Here is a 24189-nt window from a genome sequence, read left to right as displayed (position 1 = left end):
GATTCAGACATTCATGTTCCTCAGAAGATTAACTGTAATAACTTCATCTGGTCAAATGTTTAATTTGTCTAATACTTTGGTTTATGAACCAAATACAAACTGATGACATTCCCTGCTGTATCTATGTACAGCGTCAGAGCGGCTAGCATGGCTGTAGACTCTCGCTCTTGTTTTAAGAAAGTAGTTTCCTGTTGCTGTATTATTTATTTTCATCTCAGAAAGATGTGCCTTCAGATTTTGAGGAAATGAAAACCACAACAAACTAAATATACGGCATGTAAGAATTAAATGTATTTAAATCACACTCAAAATGTAATGCAGTTTGAATTTATGCTCTGTGAGTCTGAATCATTTACATTGTCTACCAACTCCTGAGGGAAATATCTGGCTCTTTAGCTGCTAAATGCTCCACTATGTTCACCAGCTAGTCTACAGCTAACTGTGAGCAGGTAGTGTACAGCAGCTTTTTACAGCTTTTTCTCTGAAAACGACGCTATGAGAGACGCTGAGAGTGAACCAGAACAGTAAAAGTTGCAGCCGGACAGATAAACAATGAGCTGAAACTCACTATAAAGCTCCGTAAAGCCGAGAGGAGCTGCAGTCATTGTAGGTTCATCACTACGAGTCACAACCAACACACTACTCACATAGATCAGACTGAGGAGTAACAGGAAATATAACATTATAGCTGCTTTAAAGAAAAACACCAAAACCTGTTTCACACAAATGTGATTTGTGAGCACTACTTACATGCAGATGGAAAATGTTTATTGTTTGCAAATTGCAACTAAATTTAAATAAAATATTGTTCCGATTAGTGAAATGTCAAAATGAGTGAAAGGAGATAATATGATAGCACATTTACTACAAATCGTGTGTATTTTTACATGAGTTCCAAACCAAACTGTAGTGTGTTTGTCTTCACTTCCTGTCAGCTGTTGGTTTCAGTTTATTTTCATAGAAATCCATTTATAGACACTTCACACTGCAGGTCACAGTGACCATCATGTTACGCTTTAAACAGTGTGTTAGTGCAGATTGATTTACGGTTGGTAACGTGATTGAAGTAATTTTTCAAGCATAGTTGCCAACTGTCCTCTGCTTTCAGCTTCTCCAGTGTGAGAATTGAATTAAATATCTTTGGGTTTCAGACTGTTGTTCGGACAAAACGAGACATTTGAAGACATTTTTTTGGGCTCTGTGAAACTGTGATGACCATTTGTCACCATTGTTTTGACTAAATGATTAACCAACATAAAAAAAAAGAAAGAAATTGACAGATCAAACGATAATGGAAAGAAACAGTTGCAGCCCAAATAACAACAAAGTCTGATGGATTTTCGTTCCAAGTGTCTTTAACTTGTTTTTATAGAAATGAATCAAAACCATTACCACCATTAATTTTTGTTGTAGTTTAAAAAAAACACACTAATCTGAGTCAAATACTTTGACTTTCACATTCATTAGGAATCCAAACAATTGAAATCACATCCTGTCTTTGCTGCCTCAGAAAATAATCACTGTTGTTGGAAACGTTGAAGAAACAAGTGTTAATCTAAATGGCCACGCTGTTCTCGATGCTTCCGGGACAAAGGTAAGGATACGGCAGCTCCAGTTGGCTGTTGCGCTCTGTGATGTCATCAGAAATGGCCTGGAGCTCAGCCTGCACCTCTTCCACCAGCCTGCGGTGGGCGCCATCACCGAAAACAGCCTCCTTGTAGTGACACAGAGGAACCTGCAGGCGGAGACAAAACACTGGTTTACTTCCAAACACTAAAACATCATGTAACACTTTAAAATAAAAACTGCTTTGTGTCGGAACTTCATTAACACGCTTCCTGTTGTCATAAAATGGCTCAAAGTCTAAAATGAGAATTTTATATGTAGATCAGAAAAACAAAACATTCCAACTCAAATGGATCAGATATCAGCAGATATCAGTCCAATCTGATGGGAAACTGGATGAAAACTCCAAACAGCTTCACACATTTAGGTGTGATATTGATTAGAGCTGCAACTAACGTTTATTTTCATTATCGATTCATCTGTCGATTATTTTCTCGATTAATCAATCAGTTGTTTGGTCATAAAATGTCGCTGCACAGATCTCGTCCCAGAGGGCAGGGTTAGGTGACCCAGCGTCCAGCTGTAGGCCTCTCTAGGACTTCCACCTGGTGCTCAGATAGCAGTGTTATTGCGTTTAGAGAGCACATTGACTGTGCTGCATATTTGTACGTCCTCTGGAAAACGGACGCGGTGAGAGGTTCCGTTTTGCTAGGCAGATGCTGGATTCAGCCTCTTTAATCTTTGGTTCTGATCTTTTGGCGCTAGTGGCTGAAGACATGGCGACCGGAACGGAAGAAAATTGTATAAATATTTAGCCGCACTAGGCTCGCCGTAACGCGTTAGCTTGTCAGTCAGTAGCTCTAACACACAGGGTTTAGCCCAGTTAACTGCGTACTGTAAGAGTCTGCTCGTCATAACACAGAGTCACGCTGAACTCCAGATACTCGGCTCAGCTAACAAGCTAATGCTAACTGAACCCTGGTAGGCTCGCTGTAACGCGTTAGCTGGAGGGTATAATGTTACACAGTCACGTCGGTTAGCAAATACAGGGTATCCGGAGGAACAGCTCGCCTTGATGTGGACACTGCTCCGAATTATCCTGTGTAACAGCAAAGTACACACAAGGACTGACTCAGCAAATCCAGACTGAAGCTGAGAACTACGTTATAGTCCCTCACCATGTCTAACTAGCTAGTCTTAACTAATGGTGGTAAGATGAGGCGGCGTGAGTCGAGCAGTTTGACCTGTTACTGGAGCCGAGGTGGTTCCCATAATGAAACACGGAATAACGTTAGAAAAAGAACCACAAAATATTCACATTTGAGAAGCTGGAATCAGAGAATTTGGGGGGAAAAAAGTCTTAAAAAACGCAAAATTTCTCTGATTGCAGCTTCTTAAATGTGAATATTTTCTGGTTTCTTTAGTCTCTTTGACAGTAAACTGAACATCTTTGTATTGTTGACAAAACGAGACATTTGAGGACGTCGTCTTGGACTTTAGGAAACACTGATCCACATTTTTCACCATTTTCTGACATTTTCTGGGCCAAACAACTAATCAATTAATCGAGAAAATGATCAGCAGATGAATCAATAATGAAAATAGCTCTAATTGTTTCAACCCTGATTTCAACCAGGCATTTTTTCTATAAAGCCATAAAACAAACTGAAAAATGTTGTATCAGTTACAATAATTCACAATCATGTGTACATTTTGTTGTTAAACATTTTAGAAATAAGATGATTATGAATCTGAGATGTTTGAGGAGGCGTGTTTCCTGTTTCAGGTGTGTGTGGGTGGAGTCTCACGTAGTTGACGGCGGGCTGCGACAACAGAGTCAGTGTTGTCAGGACGCGACAGGTGGAGTTCACGTCCGGCAGGAAGGACAAGATGTCTTCCTCCGTCACCGCGCCTTTGAGCTGCGGAGGAGGACGCAACATGGAGACCGGACAGTTTGGCGTCCAGAGAGCGAAATCCAGCTGCAGGACAGAAAGACGGACGAGGACGATTAAAGCTGGAGATGTTGACAACAAATATCAGAAAATCAATGATGTTTTAGAAATGAAATATCACCCATTTGTTCACATATGTAGACAAACTATAAGCTAATTTTAAAATGATTAAAATTATCTTTCAGGGGTTCATGCTACTTTATGCTTCCACTAAACTACATTTCAGAGGGAAATATTGTACTTTCTACTCCACTACATTTATTTGACAGCTTTAGTTACTTTTCAGATGAAGATTTGACACAATGGATAATATAACAAGCTTTTAAAATACAACACATTGTTAAAGATGAAACCAGTGGTTTCCAACCTTTTTGTCTTTTGACGTCTTACAAAAAGCAGTGTGTAGTCGGGGTCACATTTCACATGTCTATGAGTTGTTAACAGCTCCACCAAATAGTGATTTTTCCCTCTAAACTTCTCACATGCTTTCATTTCAATAAATGTTCAAATGATCCAATATTTCAGCAAAAATCAAAGATAAGAGAAAAAGTCCAAAAACTGAAAACAGATTTGTGTATCAGAACTTTGTTTTTTCTTCTTTCCTCTCCCATTAATCATCTCACCACCCCTCAGATTTATCTGCTGACCCTTTGGAGGGCCCCGACCCCTAGGTTGGGAACCACTGGACTAAACTAGCTAACTGTATATAAAGTAGTGTAAACTAGCTCCACCTCCAGCAGCTACAACAGTAACATGCTGCTCTAACACTGATGCTTCACTATTAATAATCTAATGATGTCATATATAATAATATATCAGTCAGAGGGACCAAACCACTACTTTTACTGCAATACTTTAACTACATCAAGCTCATAATACTTATGTACTTTTACTGCAATACTTTAACTACATCAAGCTCATAATACTTATGTACTTTTACTGCAATACTTTAACTACATCAAGCTCATAATACTTATGTACTTTTACTATAGTAGCATTTTTCATGCAGGACTTTTACTTGTAGTGGAGTATTTTTACATTGTGGTACTTTTACTTGAGTAAAGGATGTGAATATTTCCATCACTGCTGAGTTGCATTGTTATTCTTCCATCACAGGAAACTACCGTGATGTGGAAGTCTTCAGATGAAGTGGTCTTTAGTTTGACCCACCTGGGAGAAGTTAACAGCGGCGTGAAGTGCTGAGCAGCTGTAGATGATCATGGTGACAAACTTGGACACTTCTGCTTTGGTTTGGAAAGACTGAGGGAAACCTGGAGGACGAGAGGAGACAAAAACGTAAAGTCTCAGACCACCGCCATGTTTTTATCTACATGGTCTCTGCAGTGACATCAGATTATGCGTCCTGTCTCTGAAATAAACAAACAAACAAAAACATGGAGGTTACAGGATTTAAACAAACACACACCCGACTTTTGTGTGAAGCTGTGTGTGTTGATGTCGGTGATCCAGTGTTGAAGCTCAGAGTCCTGCTGCACCGTGTCGTCTCCGCTGTAATACAGATCCACCCAGCTGAATACAAACCTGCCACACACACACACACACACACACACACAGTTTACCATCTGCAATGCATACAATGATCATGGGACGGTCAAATCCAAAATTCACAGGGCGTGCTGGAGATGAAGTGGTAAATAAATGTATTTTTATAGCACTTTTCTTAGAAGTTAGTTACTTTTATATATTTAAAACATCTTAAACCAGCAGTCAGGTGTCCATATGAACACTGAAAGGTTTTCCTTGCTGTAATCATTCCTCCAGTTCATACTGGATATTAAAGGACCAGTGTGTAGAATTTAGTAGCATCTAGCAGAACAGATTTGGGAGAAATGGAATATAATATTCATAAGTATGTTTTAATTAGTGTAAAATCACCTGAAAATAGGAATTGTTGTGTGTTCATTACCTTAGAATAAACCCTTTATATCTACAGGGGGGAGGGTCCACTTCCATGTTGCACCTCCATGTTTCTACAGTAGCCCAGAATGGACAAACCAAACACTGACTCTAGAGAGGGCCTTGTTTCACAGCCAGGTTGCAATCTGCAACTTCACCACTAGATGCCACTAAATCCCACATACTGGATATTAAAAGATCCTTCAAATGTGCTTTTAATTGTAATGTAGAGGTGCGTTTCTTTACCTGTGCAGCGCGTCCCAGACTCTCAGAGCGTCCTGGGCGTAGTAGCTCTGCGGTAATTTGTCCACACCGCGGTCGGACAGGTCGTCAGGGACACACAGGGATCGGTAATGAATCCCTGCTGACGCCCGAGAGAGGAAGACTGGTAACGCCTCCAGACCACAGCCCACCGCCTGGAGGAACAAATAACTGCACTGCACCGCTTTCCAAAACCTCCCTCCTTTATTATATTATAATATTTCAGCCCAGTATCACGCCAAGGATACCGTGTCAGTGTCACATGAAAAGTACACACCTGTACGACTTTGAGGACAGAAGAGGGTCTGTGCTAGATTGGATCAGCCGGATGGACGAACTCTCTCGAGTGCGGTTAAGGTCAGGGGGTTAGGGTTAAGGTTAATGTACAAATCTCACAAGATTTTTGCTCCAATCCAGCGCCGACCTTCAAAGAGCCTGTCAGGTGAAGCAGTTCAGATGACGTGTACGAGGTGGTGGGTTGGGTTAGACAGATCCTAACCTACACAAAGTGGATCTAGTAACCCTGCTGCAGGAGACCGCTGCTAACTACATATGTCGTGGTGTTTACTGTTGCCATGACAACTAAGGTGGCCTAACTTTAAGGGAAGTAGCAACTTTAACCCACACCATGTTTCAAGTGATCATTTTAACCCAAAACATGATCTTTAACTAACCCTAACCGAGTGGTTTTTGTGCCTAAACGTAACCAGACCTTAACCACAGCGTTGTCACACCATAAAACGTCATTATTTTCACTCCTAACGTGGTGCAGGCGCAAAAAATACTCATGAGTACTTTTGACGCCAAGGTGAGGCAAAACGTGACACTGACAGGATGGACTGATATGTGTATCACACCCTTTGGCGTGATACCAGGTTGAATATTTCCATTACAGTTGATGGTTTACCTTATCAAAAACCCCATCAGGTGCCAGCAGCGAGACTCTGGCCTGGTAGTTGATCTGCAGAGACGTCCTGATGTGTGGCATCAGCAGCTGTTCACAATAACAATCAGAGAGGAGATCAATAAGTGATCAATAAATGATGGACCTGACGACAAACTGCTCATCAGGGTGAAGAGAGGGAACAACTTTGGTTGCTAAGTCTGTTTATTTGACTTTTCCTGTCTTCATTCTCAGGGTTTCCTGCTAAGCCGTCATCTAACTCAACCGACCACGAGACAAGATTCATCTTAACACCTCTGCAAGTTAACTTCCTGAGAAAACACCAATTCTGTCGTCACCTTTTCAAGCCTCCTTCTAGATCAAGACATTCATATTTTCCACATAATTTAGGCACAGTGTGTGGTGTTTTGGCCATATAAATAAGAGGTACAGTATATTCCCGTTTGAGATACAGATGGCGGAGCATTTTGTATGATCATGACTGAAGTTTGGTTTTTTCTGCAGTGTTTACAATACAAACAGTCCAGCGTCCCAGTTGACCCAGATGGTGAGCCTTTGGTTCTGAGTTGTGTTGGGGGTTTGGACCCCAGTATACCTGCTTGCAGGTCTAGTTTAAAGGACCAGTGTGTAAGATTCAGTGACATCTAGTGGTGAGGTCACAGATTGCAACCAACTGAAGACCCCTCCTCTTCCAAGTGTGTAGGAGAATCTATGGTGGCTGCAAAACTCACGAAAAACGTGAAAGGTCCTCTCTAGAGCGAGTGTTTGGTTTGTCCATTCTGGGCTACAGTAGAAACATGGCGGGCTCTGTGGAAGAGGACGTGCTCCCCATGTAGATATAAAGGGCTCATTCTACGGCAATGAAAACATGATGATTCTTATTTTCAGGTGACTGTACACTAATTAAGACATACTTATGAATATTATATTTCATTTCTGCCAAGTCCGTTCCGATAGATGCCACTAACCTACACACTGTGCCTTTAAAAATGATTCACCTGCTGATGAAAACTGTGACTAGACCAGACCAAAACACCTCTAGAGTCTAGAGTCCAGTTGTAAATAGTACAGTCTAGACCTGCTCTAAGTGCCCTTAGATCACTTCTGTTGTGATTTGGCGCTATATAAATAAAATTCACTTGAACTGAAGATAAGAAAAGTTTGGCAAGAGTTCAACTGGCCTTCAACCACTGAAACAGAGGACGATTTAGACCTTTTAGTTCTTACAGCTGGTAAAATGACGACCAGATGGATGGTTTGTACCTGGTGCAGTGGGTGCTGGTCTGGGAGCTGCCGCAGCGTGGCCACGCAGCACAGCTCTCCCAACATGTGGGTCCTCAGGTAGTGGGAGGCCAACTGGTGACACTGGAAGTCCGCACTGTGGACCCAAATCTTAGCCAGCAGCCAATCGCAGCCGGGGTCAGAGGGCAGGAAGACCGGGTTCTCAGGGCCGGGCTTCTGTTGCAACTAAAGGAGGGAAATCACTGATTGATAGATTACTTGGTTAGATGAATTCTGGAGGACGTGCTTTTCTTAATTAAGTAAAACTCACATATTTTTTTAGAAATGTGTTTGTAATAATTGAGAATAATACATTTTTATAAGTTCTTATTCTTTATTCTTTGTTTGGATCTCCATCAGCCTCCACAAAGTGGTTGCTAGTCTTCCAGTGGTCTTCCAGTGGCCCGAGCAACAATGAAACAAACATCAATCTAAAATCACATCAATCAATAAAAAACAAGAACGAGCCGAATATCAGATCACATCAAGATCAGAGAATAAGTGAAATAAGTCTATGCATGAAAAGGTAAACAAAACTGTCTCCAGATGAGCAACTACAACGTTTTCCAAGATAAAAAAAACTGCTAAGTAAACAATCACCTGGATGGCGATGGGCAGCAGCTGTCCCTGCTGGTTCAGATGGAGAAGGCACAGAGGAGCGGACAGGTACGTCTGCTTCCCGTTGACCACATTGGCCGGGACGCCGTCCAGCACCTCGTAGTCCAGCAGGTACACGCTCCCTTTCTGTCCCATTATAAAACATCAAGATACAGTCATTATGAGGGAAAAAATGAGCACAGCTGGCACCAAAGAATAAATAATAATAAATCAGAGAATGCATGCAGCACACCTGTAGCTCCGCCTCAAGGGAGGAACCTTCAGGCAGGAAGGGGCGGAGCATGTCAGAGGTGACGGACAGGTGAGGAGGAAGGAGGCGGATCTGATGCAGCAGCAGAGGGTTGCAACCGTTCAGACACTGGTGGCCGAAATACCAGTCCTCCATCCAGTGAGCCCGAATGAACTCTGAGAGAGAAAAAGATCACGACGCACAGAGAGACAAAGTTATTCTGAATGAGTCCTGAAAAATATTATTTAAATATACTTTTTACAATTTCTAAACAGCTGTCTGGAGGCGTCTATTCTAAAAGTTACTGGATGAAGATTTATGTTCATGTTGAAACCAAAAGTGTAACAACAAAAACTTTATTTAAAAAAATGATCCTGACAAAAAAAAAAAAAACACCTGTTTCAGCCTGTTTTCTTAGTAAGATTATCCTGAGAAAACTTTATTTTCACCTGTTCTAAAGTCACGAACACAAGAGAGAAAACAATTTAGATCATACTTAGAAAATGGATCATTTTTTTTCTTACTTGCCTCTCAGGGCTTCCGTACAATGAGGCGATTTGCTGTTTTTCTGTCGTATGTGACAGTAAATTGAATGTCTGAAGGTTTTGGATTGATGACAAAACAAGCAAACCTCACAGTGGGCTCTGACAATGCAAATAAATGCAATTATGTTCCTATTTTTTATTTATTTTTTTTGCATTTCATTGACTAAAGAATTAGTCGATTAATCGAGAAAAAAATCTGCAGATTGACTGATATTGAAAATAGTTGCAGCCCTACTCAATCTAACAATCTATATTGTTAACACACTGACTACTTGAAAAACACATTCAACTTTGTGATAGATAATATAGCCAGTATTATGTTTACTACAAAGAGCTTTCCTCTGTTCAGCAGATGAATGTGAAACTCAAACATCAAGTGAAGTAAGTATTTTTGACAGGAAGTGTGAAAGTCCTCTGTTACAGGAATGTTTTCATTCCAGTAAACTGACTGAATGTGTGTCTGTTGTTTCTTACTGGCCATGTTGTTCTGGTTCGCAATCTGGGCAAAAAACATCTCCAGCTCGGTGAAGCTCGCCCAGGCCTCCGCTCGGCCGATGAAGCCTTTCAGATAGTGCAGGTTGACAGCCGGACTGAGGACGAAGACACACAAACAACTCAGACTCACCTGTCTCTTCTTTCTGCTCCTAAGTCTCATCCTGACCAGTCAAAGCGAACATTAAGTTTCACCTCTTGTGTGTGTAGCTGAGGTTCGGCCCGAGTTCAGACATGCTGTTCAGGTCCACACAGTGCGGAGCGCCATCGACGAACTTACACCACCTGCAGTCATGACACAATGACAGAATGAATCTATGAAACTACAGCGAGTTAGTTCCTGCTTTTCAGCTTTAGGCAAGGCAAGTTTATTTGTGTAACACATTTCAACAACAAGGGAATTCAGAGTGCTTCACATAGAGCATAAAAGGCATCAAAACAGAATATAAGTCAATGGTTTAATAAAAGGCGGCAAACAGAAAAGTCTTCAGCTGAGAGTTGCAGCAGACCTGCAGTTTTCTGGGACTTTGTTCCAGATATGTGGAGCATAAAAACTGAACGCTGCTTCTCCAGGTTTAGTTTTGACTCTGGGGACAGAAAGCAGACCTGCTCCCAGACCACCTGAGAGGTCTGGATGGTTCATAATGTAGCAGCAGATCAGAAACCATTCAGTGCTTTATAAACCAACAGCAATATCTTAAAATCAATTCTTTGACAGACAGGAAGCCAGAAGGATCTGAGAACTGGAGTTATATGATCCACTTTCTTGGTCTTAGTGAGGACTCGAGCAGCAGCGTTACAGTAGTCGAGTCTACTGAAGATAAATGCAGGACAGGTTTTTCCAAATCCTGCTGAGATATAAGTCCTTTAATTCTTGATATATTCTTCAGGTGATAGTAGGCTGACTTTGTAATTGTCTTAATGTTGCTGCTGAAATTCAGGTCTGAGTCCATGACGACACCAAGATTTCTGGCTTGGTTTGTAGTTTTTAACATTATCAATTGAAGCTGAGCTCTGACTTTTAATCGTTCTTCCTTGGCTCCAAAAACAATTACTTCAGTTTTATCTTTGTTTAATTGAAGAAAATTCTGGCACATCCAATTGTTGATTTGTTCAATGCACTTGTATTGGACCGTAGTCCCCTACTGATACAGTCATGTAAATTTGTGTGTCGTCTGCATAACTGTAGTAACATATTTTGTTGTTTAGTCGTCTCACAGGTTTAACCTCTGAAACTCTGCTGCATCCACCCGTAGCTTCATCTTCCTCAGCCCCTTTATAACTTCATTCAACAACATTTTCAAAGACACCAGAGACGTCTATTTGTGTGTTTTACCTGATGAGCTTCTGCTGATGTTGCAGCTGTCGCAGTCGCAGCTCCTTCAGCTGCTCGTCTGTCTCATCCTTCAGCAAACACACTGCAGAGGAATAATTATATGTGACAGTTTTAATAATATTTAGTTAAGTTCCACAAAAAATGGACACATAAAACTGACAATGTCATTTGGATTGACTGTTGACCAACAGATGTTTCTATTTACTCTTTTAAATTCAGTTTTTGGGAAAAATGAATTTAAAAAATGAAAATTGTATTTAGGTCTAATGTCCCCTTATTAACATTAAGGACAAGGAGGGACAGATGAATATTTATATTCCAATGGATTAAATTAATTTCCACAGATTTTGACCCAAACAGATTTAATTATGGGAAAGACCAGAAACAATATTTTATATATATAGTTGGCTGATTTGATCGTTTCAATAGTCTCTGTGTAAAGGGAGCAAAACATTTCATAACACTCAGAAAGACAATCTTTCTCTTTTTTAACAGCAATTTCTCCATATTGTGTAAAAGAGGCATATTGCTTGAATCTGTAAATTTGGCCATTACAACCCCCCCCCCCCCCCCCCCCCCCCAAAAAAAAAGAAAAGAAAAGAATAATTTGTTGTCTAAGTATGAAGAGAATAATGAACTGGGGGAAAAAACTGCATTTTTAATTCATAACAAACTGAGGAGACAAATGTTAAAAGACTTTTAACTTCTTACATTTTCCGTTGTTCAGCTCTACGTCACCGTCTGCCAACCGCAGCCATCTGTTGCACGGGAACACCTGCGTTTCTGGATCCTCGGACCCGGACCCCTCACCGCCTCGCCCCTCCTCCTCGACCTGTCCGTCAGCCAGCCTGCAGACCTCCACCTGGCTGCAGTGCCAGTCCAGGTTGGGGAATCCGGTCCGAGCCTCCAGCCGGAGCCGGACCAGAACCAGACGACCCAGAGGAGCGTTGGCAGACACCCGGACCCGACACGACTGTCAGGACAGGAAGAGGAAGAGACCGTCAAAGTTTTCCTTCAAGAGAACAGCAGTGTAAGGTGGGAGTGGGGACTGCAGCAGCCGTGTGGGAAGAAGTCGAACCAGAATCAACTTTGCCGAAACACAACCTGACGTCACGCGGAGGTGGCCGATCATGTAAGCCGCTGATCAGACGGAAGACGCCCACAGGAAGAGGAACCTTATTTACCGCTAGAGCTGTAAAACCCCGCCATGAGCCAGTACAAAGACGTTACTAAGATGAGGGGAGGACATTTATCTTTGTTTGATGACAGTAAAAGTAAAGTAAGGCTTTGCTGTCGGCTTCCCATCTAGTTTTAAGAAAGACAAGAAAAAGAGAGAGGGAGAAAGAGAGAGAGAGCAGCGATGGTCGAGAGACCTAGAGAGTGAATGAAAAGAAGGAGCGGCGGTAGTGAAAACAAAGCAGCGACTCAGAGATTTTTAATGTTTACAATTCAATGGCAACTAGGCAAATGAATATCTGGTGTAAAAATTCCTTGTTTGATTTGACTTTTGGTGTAATATTACATAACTCAGCTGTTGTTGGTAATAAAAATAAAGAGACACTAACTGCTCTGCTTGGGTTCAATCTCTGGAGGAAACGTGATGAAACCCACCGATCCGGGATGAAGATGCAGGTCGCCTTCGTTCACACTGATGGGTGTAGTCTCCCCCTGCGAGCCAATCAGGTTGAGCCACAGGCGGCTGAAGGTTCCACAGGTGGGACCGGGTGAGGTGTGAACCGTCACCTCGAACTCTTGACAGGAAGTCATCATGTAGGACAGCTGCAGAGGACGGGGAGATAACCAGGACCTGAACTTATCAAACTTGTAAGAACCAACTGAACAACACAAAGGACACATTTATCAAATGTAAAAGTCTCAACTGATCACATGATCAATCACATGAAGAAATAGCCAATCAAAGATATGGATTGATCCTACAGCTGCCATATTGTAAAGTCTTGTAAACACTTACAGTTTAGTCAGTGGTGTGTTATTCTGCAACGAAAATATGATTATAAGTTTGTTTTATTTGTGTGAAATATTGAGTATTTGAAATGAACAATGATCGAAGATATTTATCATGTATAAATATATAAATATGTCTGTACTACATTGTAAATTTTAAGGATTTTTAGTCCAAAATTGTATTTTTCTGCAATTTTATAAATACGGGTTCAGGATCCTGCTGCAGGTTATTAAGATGTTTCATTTCTTTGAGCCTCAGAGGTTATGATGCTATGACATGAACACAGAAACACACGCTGACCCTCTGGAGTCCAAACGAGCCGTGACGTTATAAGATATGCAAATGTAAGTTGATGTAATGTTGTAATTGTATGTATTTCTCCAGCATGTGTCAATGAACTATTGTGGGTTGGTAAAGGGAGGGAACTGGGCGCCACATGGGAGGGAGGGAGGGTAGCTACAGGGTGGTAAGTATCTCAAACATCCAGTCCAATAATGGGTTTTTCAGCAAATTAATTGAATAAGTCTTACAACAGTGTCTGTTAAGTTGAATGGTATCGGTATCAGTTTATTATCATGAATTATGAAGATGTGTATCCAATCTGCTCATTTGAGAACACAACTTTAGTTTACCTTAATTGCTTGAAGAATCCCTAAAAATTGTCTGTCCTATTGTCAGTTGTGTTTTGACAGATCATTAGTGGGATATATTATGTTATTACACTTAAAAACAATTGATAACAAAAAAAAGAGTTCAGTCTAGACCTGCTCTATGTGAAAAGTGTCCTGAGATAACCTTTATTATAACTTGGTGCTCTATATAAGATGAATTGAAGCTGAAAGGAAAAACAACCAAAACATTCAGTTTACTGTTGTGAGACTGAATCTTCTTCTGCAGAACTATGATAAGAACTCATTTGTTTACCTCGCTCGGTATTTGACTTGGAAATGAGCGACAGTGACAGTTAGCATGAACGCCCACTCACTCACTCACACACACACACACACACACACACACACACACACACACACAGCATAACAACACTGCACTCTTTCTTCTCAAAGGTCACTTCCTTCTTCCAGCGTTCACTGACCACTAAGCTTCCTGTATTACTGTTTACCTGACACACAGCAGAGAAATTACACTCATATTTCAACGAGAAGATGTAAAAAGCAGCTTTTTTTGGTTCTTATGTGTTAGTTTTGTTAGAGATGGAAATAACAAACTAATTTAAAATAACACACAGTACCTGGTCTTCTTCTGATATTAACAGATTAATATACATGTTTCAAAAGATAAACATATATTAAAGTTTTAAACTGGATTTGAGTTAACTTTATTGCCATTATAACGAACATTATAGGAATTTGCCTTAATGAACACATCAACACAACATAAAACCACACACATACAAACATTTTTAAAACACACAGAGTATCATAAATATGAAAGAGAAGCTAAAAACAATAAACTTTAAAGTGCAGGAAGGTTTTGTGAAGCACATGTTACAAGTCTGTGATGTCTGAATCATTTCCAAGAACTTTCCTGGAAAGAACTATTCAGTTCTAGTGATATTCATATATTCATTTATTTATCATCTCTATAATATACTTTCCTTATAATCATATGTTTATGTATATATTCCTATATAACTATATAATATATATTATAGATGTTGAATTATTTGCTTCCTTATAGTCGAGCAGTTAATTAAAATAATATTTTTTAAGTGTATGTTACCAAAAACACCGCCAGTTCTTTTCAGGAAACGTTTTAGGACATTATTAGGAATTTACATTAACTTGTGCTGAGTTTATGAATAAAATATTCAGATAGAATGACAACAAAACCTGCTTCTTTCAGCTCTGATATCAGAATAAAACACATGTGTTGTTTATCAGCTGTTACAGAAGTGACTGGATCTGTTTTCCTTTACTGATAATTTTAAGAAACTTCATGCAGTTTTAATGGTGCAAAAAATTAATTAATTAATGATAATAAATTTGTTCTCAGCAGGAAAACACAGAATCTGATTCCTTTTAAAGATTTAGAAATCATTATTTGTACAACGGATTTTACTTTTCCAGAACTTACAGGTACATTATGTTTATTCATCTCTCAGGTCAGACTGCTGTGACCTTTGACCTTCACACTCCTCATCAGTGGTTTCTTTTAATGCACTAAACTACCACTGAGGACACTGAGGATATGTTCTCAGTATGGCTAATTTTTATTAAGGCTTACTCTGTTTTTTTTAAGTGTCAGTTTTCTTAAATTTCACTAAATCAGAATGAAGGGATTTAGTATTTCTCCTCCAGATTTATGTCTTGGCATCAAAAGCGCTTTGAAACAACATTTAGATCATTGCAAAGGAAGATAAAATTAAAATATGATCTAGCAGAACAACAAATGAATAAAATGTGACTTACGATAATCAGTTTTTCTCAAATCTTTGCAGACAGACAGACAGACAGACAGACAGGTGAGCTTACCTGCAGAGCGACACTTCCTCTCCTCTGTGGGCTGTTGATATGTTGAATAGCAGCTGCATGCTTAGAGTACGTCTGTTTTTTTCAAGTCCCGCCCACCACAACACCTGCACATCCTGCTGTTGGTTCATCTCGAACACCTGAACACCTGAAACACCAAACACCTCACTACAGGTAGTCCAGTACTGACAGTTTACATGTTCAGGGCCAGAATTGATCAAACTTGTAAGAATTACACAGAGAACAGAGCCAAAGAAGACTGACTGTGTGACGATTAAGACACATTAAGAAACTCAATCCTTTAGTATTCAGAATGTCACTACTTTCACTACTTTACTTGAGTATTTCTATTCAGGATTTTACTGGCTGTGTTAACATGTAACAGCTTAAAGCTGCAGTGCGGGACTTTTGTCTCCCCCTTCTGGCAGTGAGAGTAATTACAAAAAAAAACTGTCGATACGTGCTTACGTCATAAGCTACGTCGGAGCCTACTCTGTTGCGGCTGTAAAATGGTGGATGAACTGGTTTGAGCGTCACGCAACACCCGCGAAATGACTCGTAATTTGATCCATTCGGTCCGATAACATTTAGAAAGACTAGAAGAGCCGCACGATTAAATGATCTTATCCCCATTCAAGTTAGCAGAGAGCTAACCGGAGGTCGGAAGTCTCTAGTGCGCATGCTCTGCCAGTATACATTTATCAGCGCGGAGCCGTCGCCACTGTGAAAACAAAAGGTGATAGGCTTAATCAGCATTGTGTGAACTCGTTTGGCAAGGGCTTAAATGTAACGGACGTTCATTTAAAAGTAAAAGTTCTACCCTATACTTTTAATCTGTCCATTATGTTAATCATCCTATTAAAATAATGCATGTAGTGTCACAAATATCCAGCCTAACTCGCCAGCGTCAGTGCAATCTACTGTATACAGAGAGTGTTAAATTAGAAAATTAGAAGAAATCGTAAATACAGTACGTTAGATTTGCAGAACTGTCGTTACAAAAGCACCTTGATAGAAAATAAAAATATTTTTTTGCTGCTATTGTGGCATCTGGTTCCATAGTGTAGCGGTTATCACGTCTGCTTTACACGCAGAAGGTCCTGGGTTCGAGCCCCAGTGGAACCAGTAACCTTTTCCCCATGTTGAGTGTTGTTATGTAATTACGGTAGAAATGAAGAAGAAACGAGATATCATTTGATTGTGCAGCTCAAGACAAAGAAACTATAATGCGATTATAGTCGAATTCTATGGTCAGAAAACAAAATAGAATTTCCAATTTGGACATGTAACCTTCTGAAGAGCTGTATGTTGAGGTTCTCAGCATGGTGAGAAGGATCTGAATGCTTCTTAACCACTGATCATCCTAAAGATTGTTGTTATTTTGTGTAAATACATTGAGAGCTGCTAAACCGGAGTCAATTTCCTTGTATGCGTAAACATATTTGGCCAATAAAGACGAGTCTGATGTCTTGTTACACGAAAAATATGTCATAATGACCGAATCTTAATTTTCAGTATCTGTATCTCCTCACCTGATCGGTCACATGCAGTGTCCGAGTGTCCGGGACAGCAGCGGTAAAAGTGGAGATGCCGGGGATTGAACCCGGGACCTCATACATGCGAAGCATGCGCTCTACCACTGAGCTACATCCCCACACGACGCATCATGGCCGCCGGAAATCAGTATTTACATGTAAAATGGCGGGTTGCAATACAAACATAATGTATTCTTCGGTGTGAATAGATAATATTTAATACAACGCATTTAAGCTAAATACTTATACTTTTGTTTTTTAGCTTTTTGCTTTTAACAACTAATTCACCCATTGTATAGTTTTGACCCAAATGCACCATATTAAATATATCAAACTGAAACTGATATTACTTAGCAGCACACCAACAACACGTTTCTGAATAACTTGTTTTTCCAGTCCAAAAGTTTAGACTCCTTAGACTGGCTTCTTTTACATCGTCTCTCAACACTTATTACATGATTTTATCTGTTACCTTTGTGTTACTTTTATCCATTATTTTATCTTTTTTTTAAATTTGATTATTTTGCTGCTTTCTTTTATTTGTCCTTGTTTGTGAAGCACTTTGTATTTAGCATTATGCTAGCATTATCACAGTTAACCATAGACTGTAAATGCACCCTGCTAACCAAGCTAGCAGCTTGCACTAGGGTCAGCTCCACCCTCTTATCAAATATGGTCAAACTCAAGGCTTCAAAACAGGAGTCCACAAACCATCACGGTGGCTACGTCCATAATATTTTATTTTTTACAGTCAACGGTATCTACAGGTATCACAAAACAACACGGGGGCTTGTGTGACCGTGTTTTTTGAAGTGTTGGCTGGCTTGACCACAGTCTCGAATCAGAGGTGGAACTGTTTATGGGCCTCTGTCAACTGAAGAGTGCTGGGCTTTGAAGCAAATTTGACATAGCAGCCAAACGGTGTGATTGCAACATCACGTGATGCACACTGACCCAAAAAGACTTTTCCCAAAGACTTACATTGTGAGAGAGACATCTGTAAATCAGCAGATGCATTTTTTTGAGCATCACAACCCCCACAAAATGAGTTGTTTCATGATCATAATTGGATCCATTCAGTCCAATCACATTTCAAAAGTCTAGAAGTGCTGCATGATTGAATTGTTTTATTCCCATTCAAGTTAGCTGGAGGGCTAAACTGGAAGTAGCCGGCTTGGCTGGAATAAGTCACTTGTGCGCTTGCTCTATGGGCCGCACGGATGCACAAGAAATGTGGAAGAAGTTGAGCTTTTTTGTCTTCCTGCATGGATATATAATAAGAGCTGGGTAGGGCGTTGTCGCTAAGCCTTGCAGCCAATTTTTCCCCAGTGGTCACTTGCAGTATTGCAGTGAAAAATCCCGCTGTGGCCCAAAAAGGATTTTCCCCATAGACCACCACTGTAAAAGAGAAATCTGTAAAACTGTTGACAGGACACCTCGAACTGCAAACAACATCAATTATGACTCTTTCTATTATGAACTTTTGATCAATGTAGGTTTTGTATTTGTAAAACTTTTCTCGAGCCAAGAAAAGCGATCTAAAAATGTGTGACGTCACCACAATGTAAAGTCCATGGGCCAAGCAGGAACTTGTGGGCGGGGCCTCTTTCACAATCTAAGTCTATGGGAAAAAGTCTTTTTGGGCCAGTGTGCATCATGTGACGTTGTAATTACACGGTTTGGCCGCTTTGTCAAATTTACTTCAAAGCCTGGCACTGCTCCCAGTGTTACCAACTTTGCCACTGGATTTAGTGACTTTTTTTCAAAAAAGCGGCTAGCGACATATCCAAGTGGCAACCTCCGGGGCTGAAAAATGAAGCCAATGCAGAAGTATCAAAAACCTGCATTCTATCTAATGGCCATCCGGGAGCGACTCCACTGGCTACAAAAAGAAGTCCGATTGTATGGAAGTCTATGAGAAAATGACCCTACTTCTCTCTTGATTTATTACCTCAGTAAACTGTTTCATAATGAGTTTGTGGTCTCAATTGCTAGTTTCAAGTCTTCTTCAATACGGCATGATGTTCATTTTGTAAATTATAATCACATTTAGAGTAACCTAGATGATAAAGCAGCGTATGCTTTAGGGCGTGGCTACGTTGTGATTGACAAGTCGCTACTCCGGCAACAGCATTGCTTATGTAACATAACCATTGTGTATGGGTGTAGCTGCTGCTACTTCACAGTGTGTTTTCAGTTCACTAAAGTTAATTGTAACATTGTGGTTGCCTAAAAACAGTCTTGTTCAACGTTTGGTTGTGATAAAAGACACATCAGTGAGTCGGATGATCAGTTTTTCTGCTGAGTACATTTTGTTTTAACGGTATTAAGCCTGTTCTTCGCTAGCGAAAATTAGCATTAGCATTATCACTGTTAACCATAGATTGTAAATGCACCGTTCTAACCAAGCTAGCAGCTAGCGCTATGGTCAGCTCCACCCTCTCGTCCAAATATGGTCACCTCTGGCTCCAAAAATCAAACATGGCGACGGCCAAATCCAAGATGGTGATGGTCAAATCGCTCCACTCTAGGCTTCAATACATGGATGTATTATAAGAGCTGGATACCGGACTAAAAATGGCGCCCATTCAGTCCTATAGGAACTGCTCGCCTGGCACATACGCCAAAAAAGTTTCTAGCTTCCGGGTTTGCTTCCGCGTTGTGCGGCCCACTGAATATGCGCAGTAGTGTTTCCCCAGCTGGCCCCGCCCACGAGCTCACGCTCGGCCCAGAACAGCGGTACGTTCAATCGACCAATCATCAGCCAGACAGAGTCCTGAATGAGCTGTGAATACGTGTGTATATATTCAAATTTCCACATGACGTCCTCTAGCGACACCTAGCGACTTTTCCTGTAGGCTTGAGCTACTTCCCACTGATAATAGTGGGAGTGCGTTATATCGGAGTAAATCGTGATTTTTTTTTTTACTTTACACTTACCTGACATCGACTTAAAAACTCGTACTGTCATTATTTGTCTGATAACTGAGTTTCCGGTCCTGTATAGTGTTATCGATGTCCATTACCGCTAAAAGTAACGGCAGATGTAAACAGAGCAGAGGCAGCTCACGTTAGCTAGTTCTGGTGTATGAAGACCTGGGGCAATTTTATTGTTACACACTTTAAATTAGTTGAGAACAATGAACGCCAAACAGGATAAAGACGAATACAAATAGTACGGTCCCACCGCATTGTGACGTAAGCTGCGATGGCCGAGTGGTTAAGGCGTTGGACTTGAAATCCAATGGGGTCTCCCCGCGCAGGTTCGAACCCTGCTCGCAGCGGACAAGTGATTTTATTTTATTATTTATATATTTTTTACCCGATGAATGTAAGCACAGCTGCAACGATTAATCGATTACTTCATCCACAGAATAGCAACAGTTTTTATAATCAAATTATAGTTTTTGTAACTTATATATATATAAAAAATATAGATATATATTATCTGTTTGCTCTGAGATAAGAAGGCTTTGTACAGACAGTAAAGCCAGTTTGTTGTTGCACTCTGTCTCACCTCACACCTCACCGTGTGTTGGGATTGTTTATGTGTGTGTGTGTGATGGCCACCTGCTCTCTGTGGCCTTTAACATGAGAACAAAATGTCCCCCGTTTCCTCTCTCTTGTCTCTCTGTCTCTCTGCTGGCGGAGCTGAGGCATCACACAGGTCGACACATATGGTCTGTGAACAACCACGCTGTGTTGTTAAGGAGCTGCTGTATGTTGCTCATGTGGATTATCTTGTCTGCAACAAGTCTGTGCACGTTGATCTGCACAACAAAAAGATGAAGCATAGATGAAATATTTTGACTGGTCCTGGTTTGTCCTCCTCAGCATGTGAGGAAGAAAAAAAAATAACCCTGATGATGATGACACAGTGATGTCATCAGATTTAAAACATAAAGTCTGTGTTACAACCTGGAGTTGTGGAGTTTTAAAGCTGTTTACAAGCAGGGAGGTTCTAATGAGAAGACACTGTTGAGTTGCATTATGGGAAATGTAGGATCCAGTGTTTTTATGGAAGTGCAATACTTAATCACTGAAGAGCAACTTTGAACCTGCGTTAACTGATGTTTTGTCCTCTAGTTTTCATCAGAAACACATAGTGAAAACAACTCTGACATATTATCAGCTTGATATGTTGAGCTTGTTGGTAAACAGTTGTTTATTTCCACATCCAGCAGTTACGGAGTCGAGTGAGAGAGAGTGAACCAAAACAGTAAAGTCAGACAGCTAAACAATGAACTATTTTCTATTAATCTACAGAATGTTATCTTGATGAATTGATGAATTGTCTATTATATATTTGTCTATTAAACATCAGGAAATTATGAATAATACCCATCACTATTTGGCAGCATTTCCAAACTAATGCAGTGATAATAAGAGTTCTACCTGCTGTTCTGTTTCTGTAACGTTTGGTTCAGAAATCTGTAGTTTTATGAGAACATTTTTGGCACAAAGTGAACAAGACGTAGCGAGTGATGAGGACTTCATTACCCAGAAATCCTGTGTGCAGACGTCTGCAAAGGTTTTAAAGTTTTCCAGACGATATTATACATTTTCTATATGTGAACGTTATGACCCAGATGTTGTTTGAGCATTTTGCTGCTGTGTAATTCGTATTTGTTTTAGTTCTCTCTCTCTCTCTCTCTCTCTCTCTCTCTCTCTCTCTCTCTCTCTCTCTCTCTCTCTCTCTCTCTCTCTCTCTCTCTCTGGGGTTCCTGCTGTGGTGTCTGTGTGTGATGGGATGCAGGTAGGATGCAGGTGGGATGTAGGCGGGATGCAGGTAGGATGTAGGTGGGATGCAGGTGGGATGCAGGTGGGATGCAGGTAGGATGTAGGTGGGATGCAGGTGGGATGCAGGTGGGATGCAGGTAGGATGTAGGTGGGATGTAGGTGGGATGCAGGTAGGATGTAGGTGGGATGTAGGTGGGATGCAGGTAGGATGTAGGTGGGATGCAGGTGGGATGTAGGTGGGATGCAGGTAGGATGCAGGTGGGATGTAGGCGGGATGCAGGTAGGATGTAGGTGGGATGCAGGTGGGATGCAGGTGGGATGTAGGTGGGATGTAGGTGGGATGCAGGTAGGATGTAGGTGGGATGTAGGTGGGATGCAGGTGGGATGCAGGTGGGATGTAGGCGGGATGCAGGTAGGATGTAGGTGGGATGCAGGTGGGATGCAGGTAGGATGTAGGTGGGATGTAGGTGGGATGCAGGTAGGATGTAGGTGGGATGTAGGTGGGATGTAGGTGGGATGTAGGTGGGATGTAGGTGGGATGCAGGTGGGATGTAGGTGGGATGCAGGTAGGATGTAGGCGGGATGTAGGTGGGATGCAGGTGGGATGTAGGTGGGATGCAGGCGGGATGTAGTTAGGATGTAGGTGGGATGTAGGTGGGATGCAGGTAGGATGTAGGTGGGATGTAGGTGGGATGCAGGTAGGATGTAGGCGGGATGTAGGTGGGATGCAGGTGGGATGTAGGTGGGATGCAGGTGGGATGCAGGTAGGATGCAGGTGGGATGCAGGTGGGATGTAGTTAGGATGCAGGTGGGATGCAGGTGGGATGCAGGTGGGATGTAGGTGGGATGCAGGTGGGATGCAGGTGGGATGCAGGTGGGATGTAGGTGGGATGTAGGTGGGATGCAGGTGGGATGCAGGTGGGATGTAGGTGGGATGTAGGTGGGATGCAGGTGGGATGCAGGTGGGATGCAGGTGGGATGTAGGTGGGATGCAGGTGGGATGTAGGTGGGATGCAGGTGGGATGCAGGCGGGATGCAGGTATTCGGGGGCTAACTGAATGATTGTGACTGTGTGAGTGTGCAGGTTGTTCCAGGGAGCTGATTGGCTCCAGCAGCCTGCAGCTTTAAGGCTTCTTCCAGCTGCTGCAGGCTCATCTCTCTCCTCTTCCAACCAACATGTTTGGATGTGTAATGTTGTCGTTAAATACCAGTCAGTTTTGTCGGGATGAGCAGCAATGTTGTTGAATTATTTTCTGTTGTTTTTAGGAGTTAGATTAGCGGCTCGTCTTTTTGTTCCTGTTTTGTTTGAGTAGTTTAGGTTCCTCAGCTTCTCTGTTTGTTATTTAGCTGTTGGAACCCTGAAGCATAAAAGACTGTAAATAAAACCTGTAAAACGCTGCAGATTCCTTGTTGCTGGTGGTTGTTGGAGGAGTCTCATTCTGTTCATGTCGCTCCGGGGTTTCAGCTAATATAATGAATATCTATAATAAACATGTTCTGACTTTTCAGCAAAAATAAATCTTGTTTCACCAGAACAAGATTTCATATTAATAATGTTTGTTCGGCCAATAAATCGATTGACAGAAAATGATCGATGGTTTAACTCCCTTTTCAAACACGTTAGACATGATGTCATCTCGTGCTCATGTAGTGATGGTTGTTTCTCACAGTTTTCTGATGTTTTATTGATTAAATAATTGAGATCGAGAAAATAATCGCTGGATTAAAATCTACAATGAAAGTCGTTTGGTCCCTCAGAGGAAGAACACCAAACATTTTCCTCCTGTAGCGCCACCTGCAGGACAAACTTCACACCTTTATCTCCTCCGATCAGACTCTGGATGTTTCATATTGTGTGTGTGTGATGAAGGCTGCAGCCTGTCGGGGTCGCTGTCGGTGCTGTAAACTGTTGTTTATGTTTTGTTGAATGAAGGAAGGACTCGGCTCACACTTTACATTCTCTGTTAATCCTGTTTTATGTCGTATTTTCACTGCTAATTTCATGTAAATGTATTCAGCTGCTGGAGGATTTTTACACAGGATTAAACACTGAGAACCCAAATTAGAGGAAAACACACACACACACACACACACATACACACACACACACACACACACACACACAGTCATTTGTTGTGTCTTTATTTAAATGTCTCTTTAATTCAGTGATCTTTGTTATTTAAATCACTGAAGAGGAAAAAAAAGATCCTGTTGCTTTCTGTTTGTTGGCACAGAAACGGTCAAATATTAACTTCACAAACGTAAAATCTATTTAATTTAAAGTCAATTTTATATGTTTTATAAATGCAGCTGAACGTATCCAACCAGAACATCTGAACTCACATTTATCTCCACTAT

At 41.1% G+C, this 24189-nt stretch overlaps 2 protein-coding genes and 3 non-coding genes across 10 annotated transcripts; 2 read left to right on the top strand and 3 right to left on the bottom strand.

Annotated features, from left to right (window-relative positions):
* Window positions 1–1333: 1333 nt before the first annotated feature.
* On the bottom strand, window positions 1334–20935 carry zgc:152891 (uncharacterized protein LOC767741 homolog). Of its 6 annotated transcripts, none has more exons than XM_042432361.1 (16): window positions 20662–20935; window positions 15560–15704; window positions 12713–12880; window positions 11813–12074; window positions 11102–11183; window positions 9961–10050; window positions 9748–9863; window positions 8732–8904; window positions 8482–8625; window positions 7864–8067; window positions 6604–6690; window positions 5682–5851; window positions 4945–5060; window positions 4689–4789; window positions 3375–3545; window positions 1334–1735 (listed from the first exon to the last, which is right to left on the bottom strand). In XM_042432361.1, the coding sequence occupies exons 3-16, from the start codon at window positions 12869–12871 to the stop codon at window positions 1556–1558; spliced, it is 2055 nt and encodes a 684-aa protein (XP_042288295.1). In that variant the 5' UTR covers window positions 12872–12880; window positions 15560–15704; window positions 20662–20935; the 3' UTR covers window positions 1334–1555. The 6 variants fall into 6 exon arrangements, with proteins under 6 accessions (XP_042288295.1, XP_042288297.1, XP_042288298.1 ...); XM_042432363.1 differs by lacking the exon at window positions 20662–20935 and adding an exon at window positions 20032–20328; XM_042432364.1 differs by lacking the exon at window positions 20662–20935 and adding an exon at window positions 19552–19775.
* Window positions 16609–16681, top strand: trnav-uac. Its single transcript has one exon. It is a non-coding gene; the product is annotated as a tRNA-Val (tRNA).
* trnaa-cgc lies at window positions 17139–17210 on the bottom strand. The gene has a single exon. It is a non-coding gene; the product is annotated as a tRNA-Ala (tRNA).
* trnas-uga lies at window positions 20294–20375 on the top strand. The gene has a single exon. It is a non-coding gene; the product is annotated as a tRNA-Ser (tRNA).
* LOC121910450 (extensin-like) lies at window positions 20751–23009 on the bottom strand. The gene is made up of 3 exons (XM_042431679.1): window positions 23004–23009; window positions 21857–22885; window positions 20751–20861 (listed from the first exon to the last, which is right to left on the bottom strand). Exons 1-3 carry the CDS (start codon window positions 23007–23009, stop codon window positions 20751–20753), a joined length of 1146 nt encoding a protein of 381 aa, XP_042287613.1.
* Window positions 23010–24189: the final 1180 nt, after the last annotated feature.

The sequence above is a fragment of the Thunnus maccoyii genome, chromosome 13 (genome assembly GCF_910596095.1).
Source record: "Thunnus maccoyii chromosome 13, fThuMac1.1, whole genome shotgun sequence".
Taxonomy (NCBI): Eukaryota; Metazoa; Chordata; class Actinopteri; order Scombriformes; family Scombridae; genus Thunnus; species Thunnus maccoyii.
This window is presented reverse-complemented; position numbering and strand designations above follow the sequence as displayed.

What these genes read in the sequence shown, in the direction of transcription:
- zgc:152891 (XM_042432361.1), bottom strand. Translation starts at nt 12,871, where the DNA reads ATGATGACTTCCTGTCAAGAGTTCGAGGTGACGGTTCACACCTCACCC. An exon ending in AGAGCTGAACAACGGAAAAT is followed by an intron (nt 11,184 to 11,812) that starts GTAAGAAGTTAA and finishes ATTCCTCTGCAG; the next exon opens with TGTGTTTGCTGAAGGATGAG. An exon ending in GTCTGGGACGCGCTGCACAG is followed by an intron (nt 5,061 to 5,681) that starts GTAAAGAAACGC and finishes TGTGTGTGGCAG; the next exon opens with GTTTGTATTCAGCTGGGTGG.
- LOC121910450 (XM_042431679.1), bottom strand. An exon ending in ATCCCGCCTACATCCCACCT is followed by an intron (nt 20,862 to 21,856) that starts GCATCCTACCTG and finishes TTTGTTGTGCAG; the next exon opens with ATCAACGTGCACAGACTTGT.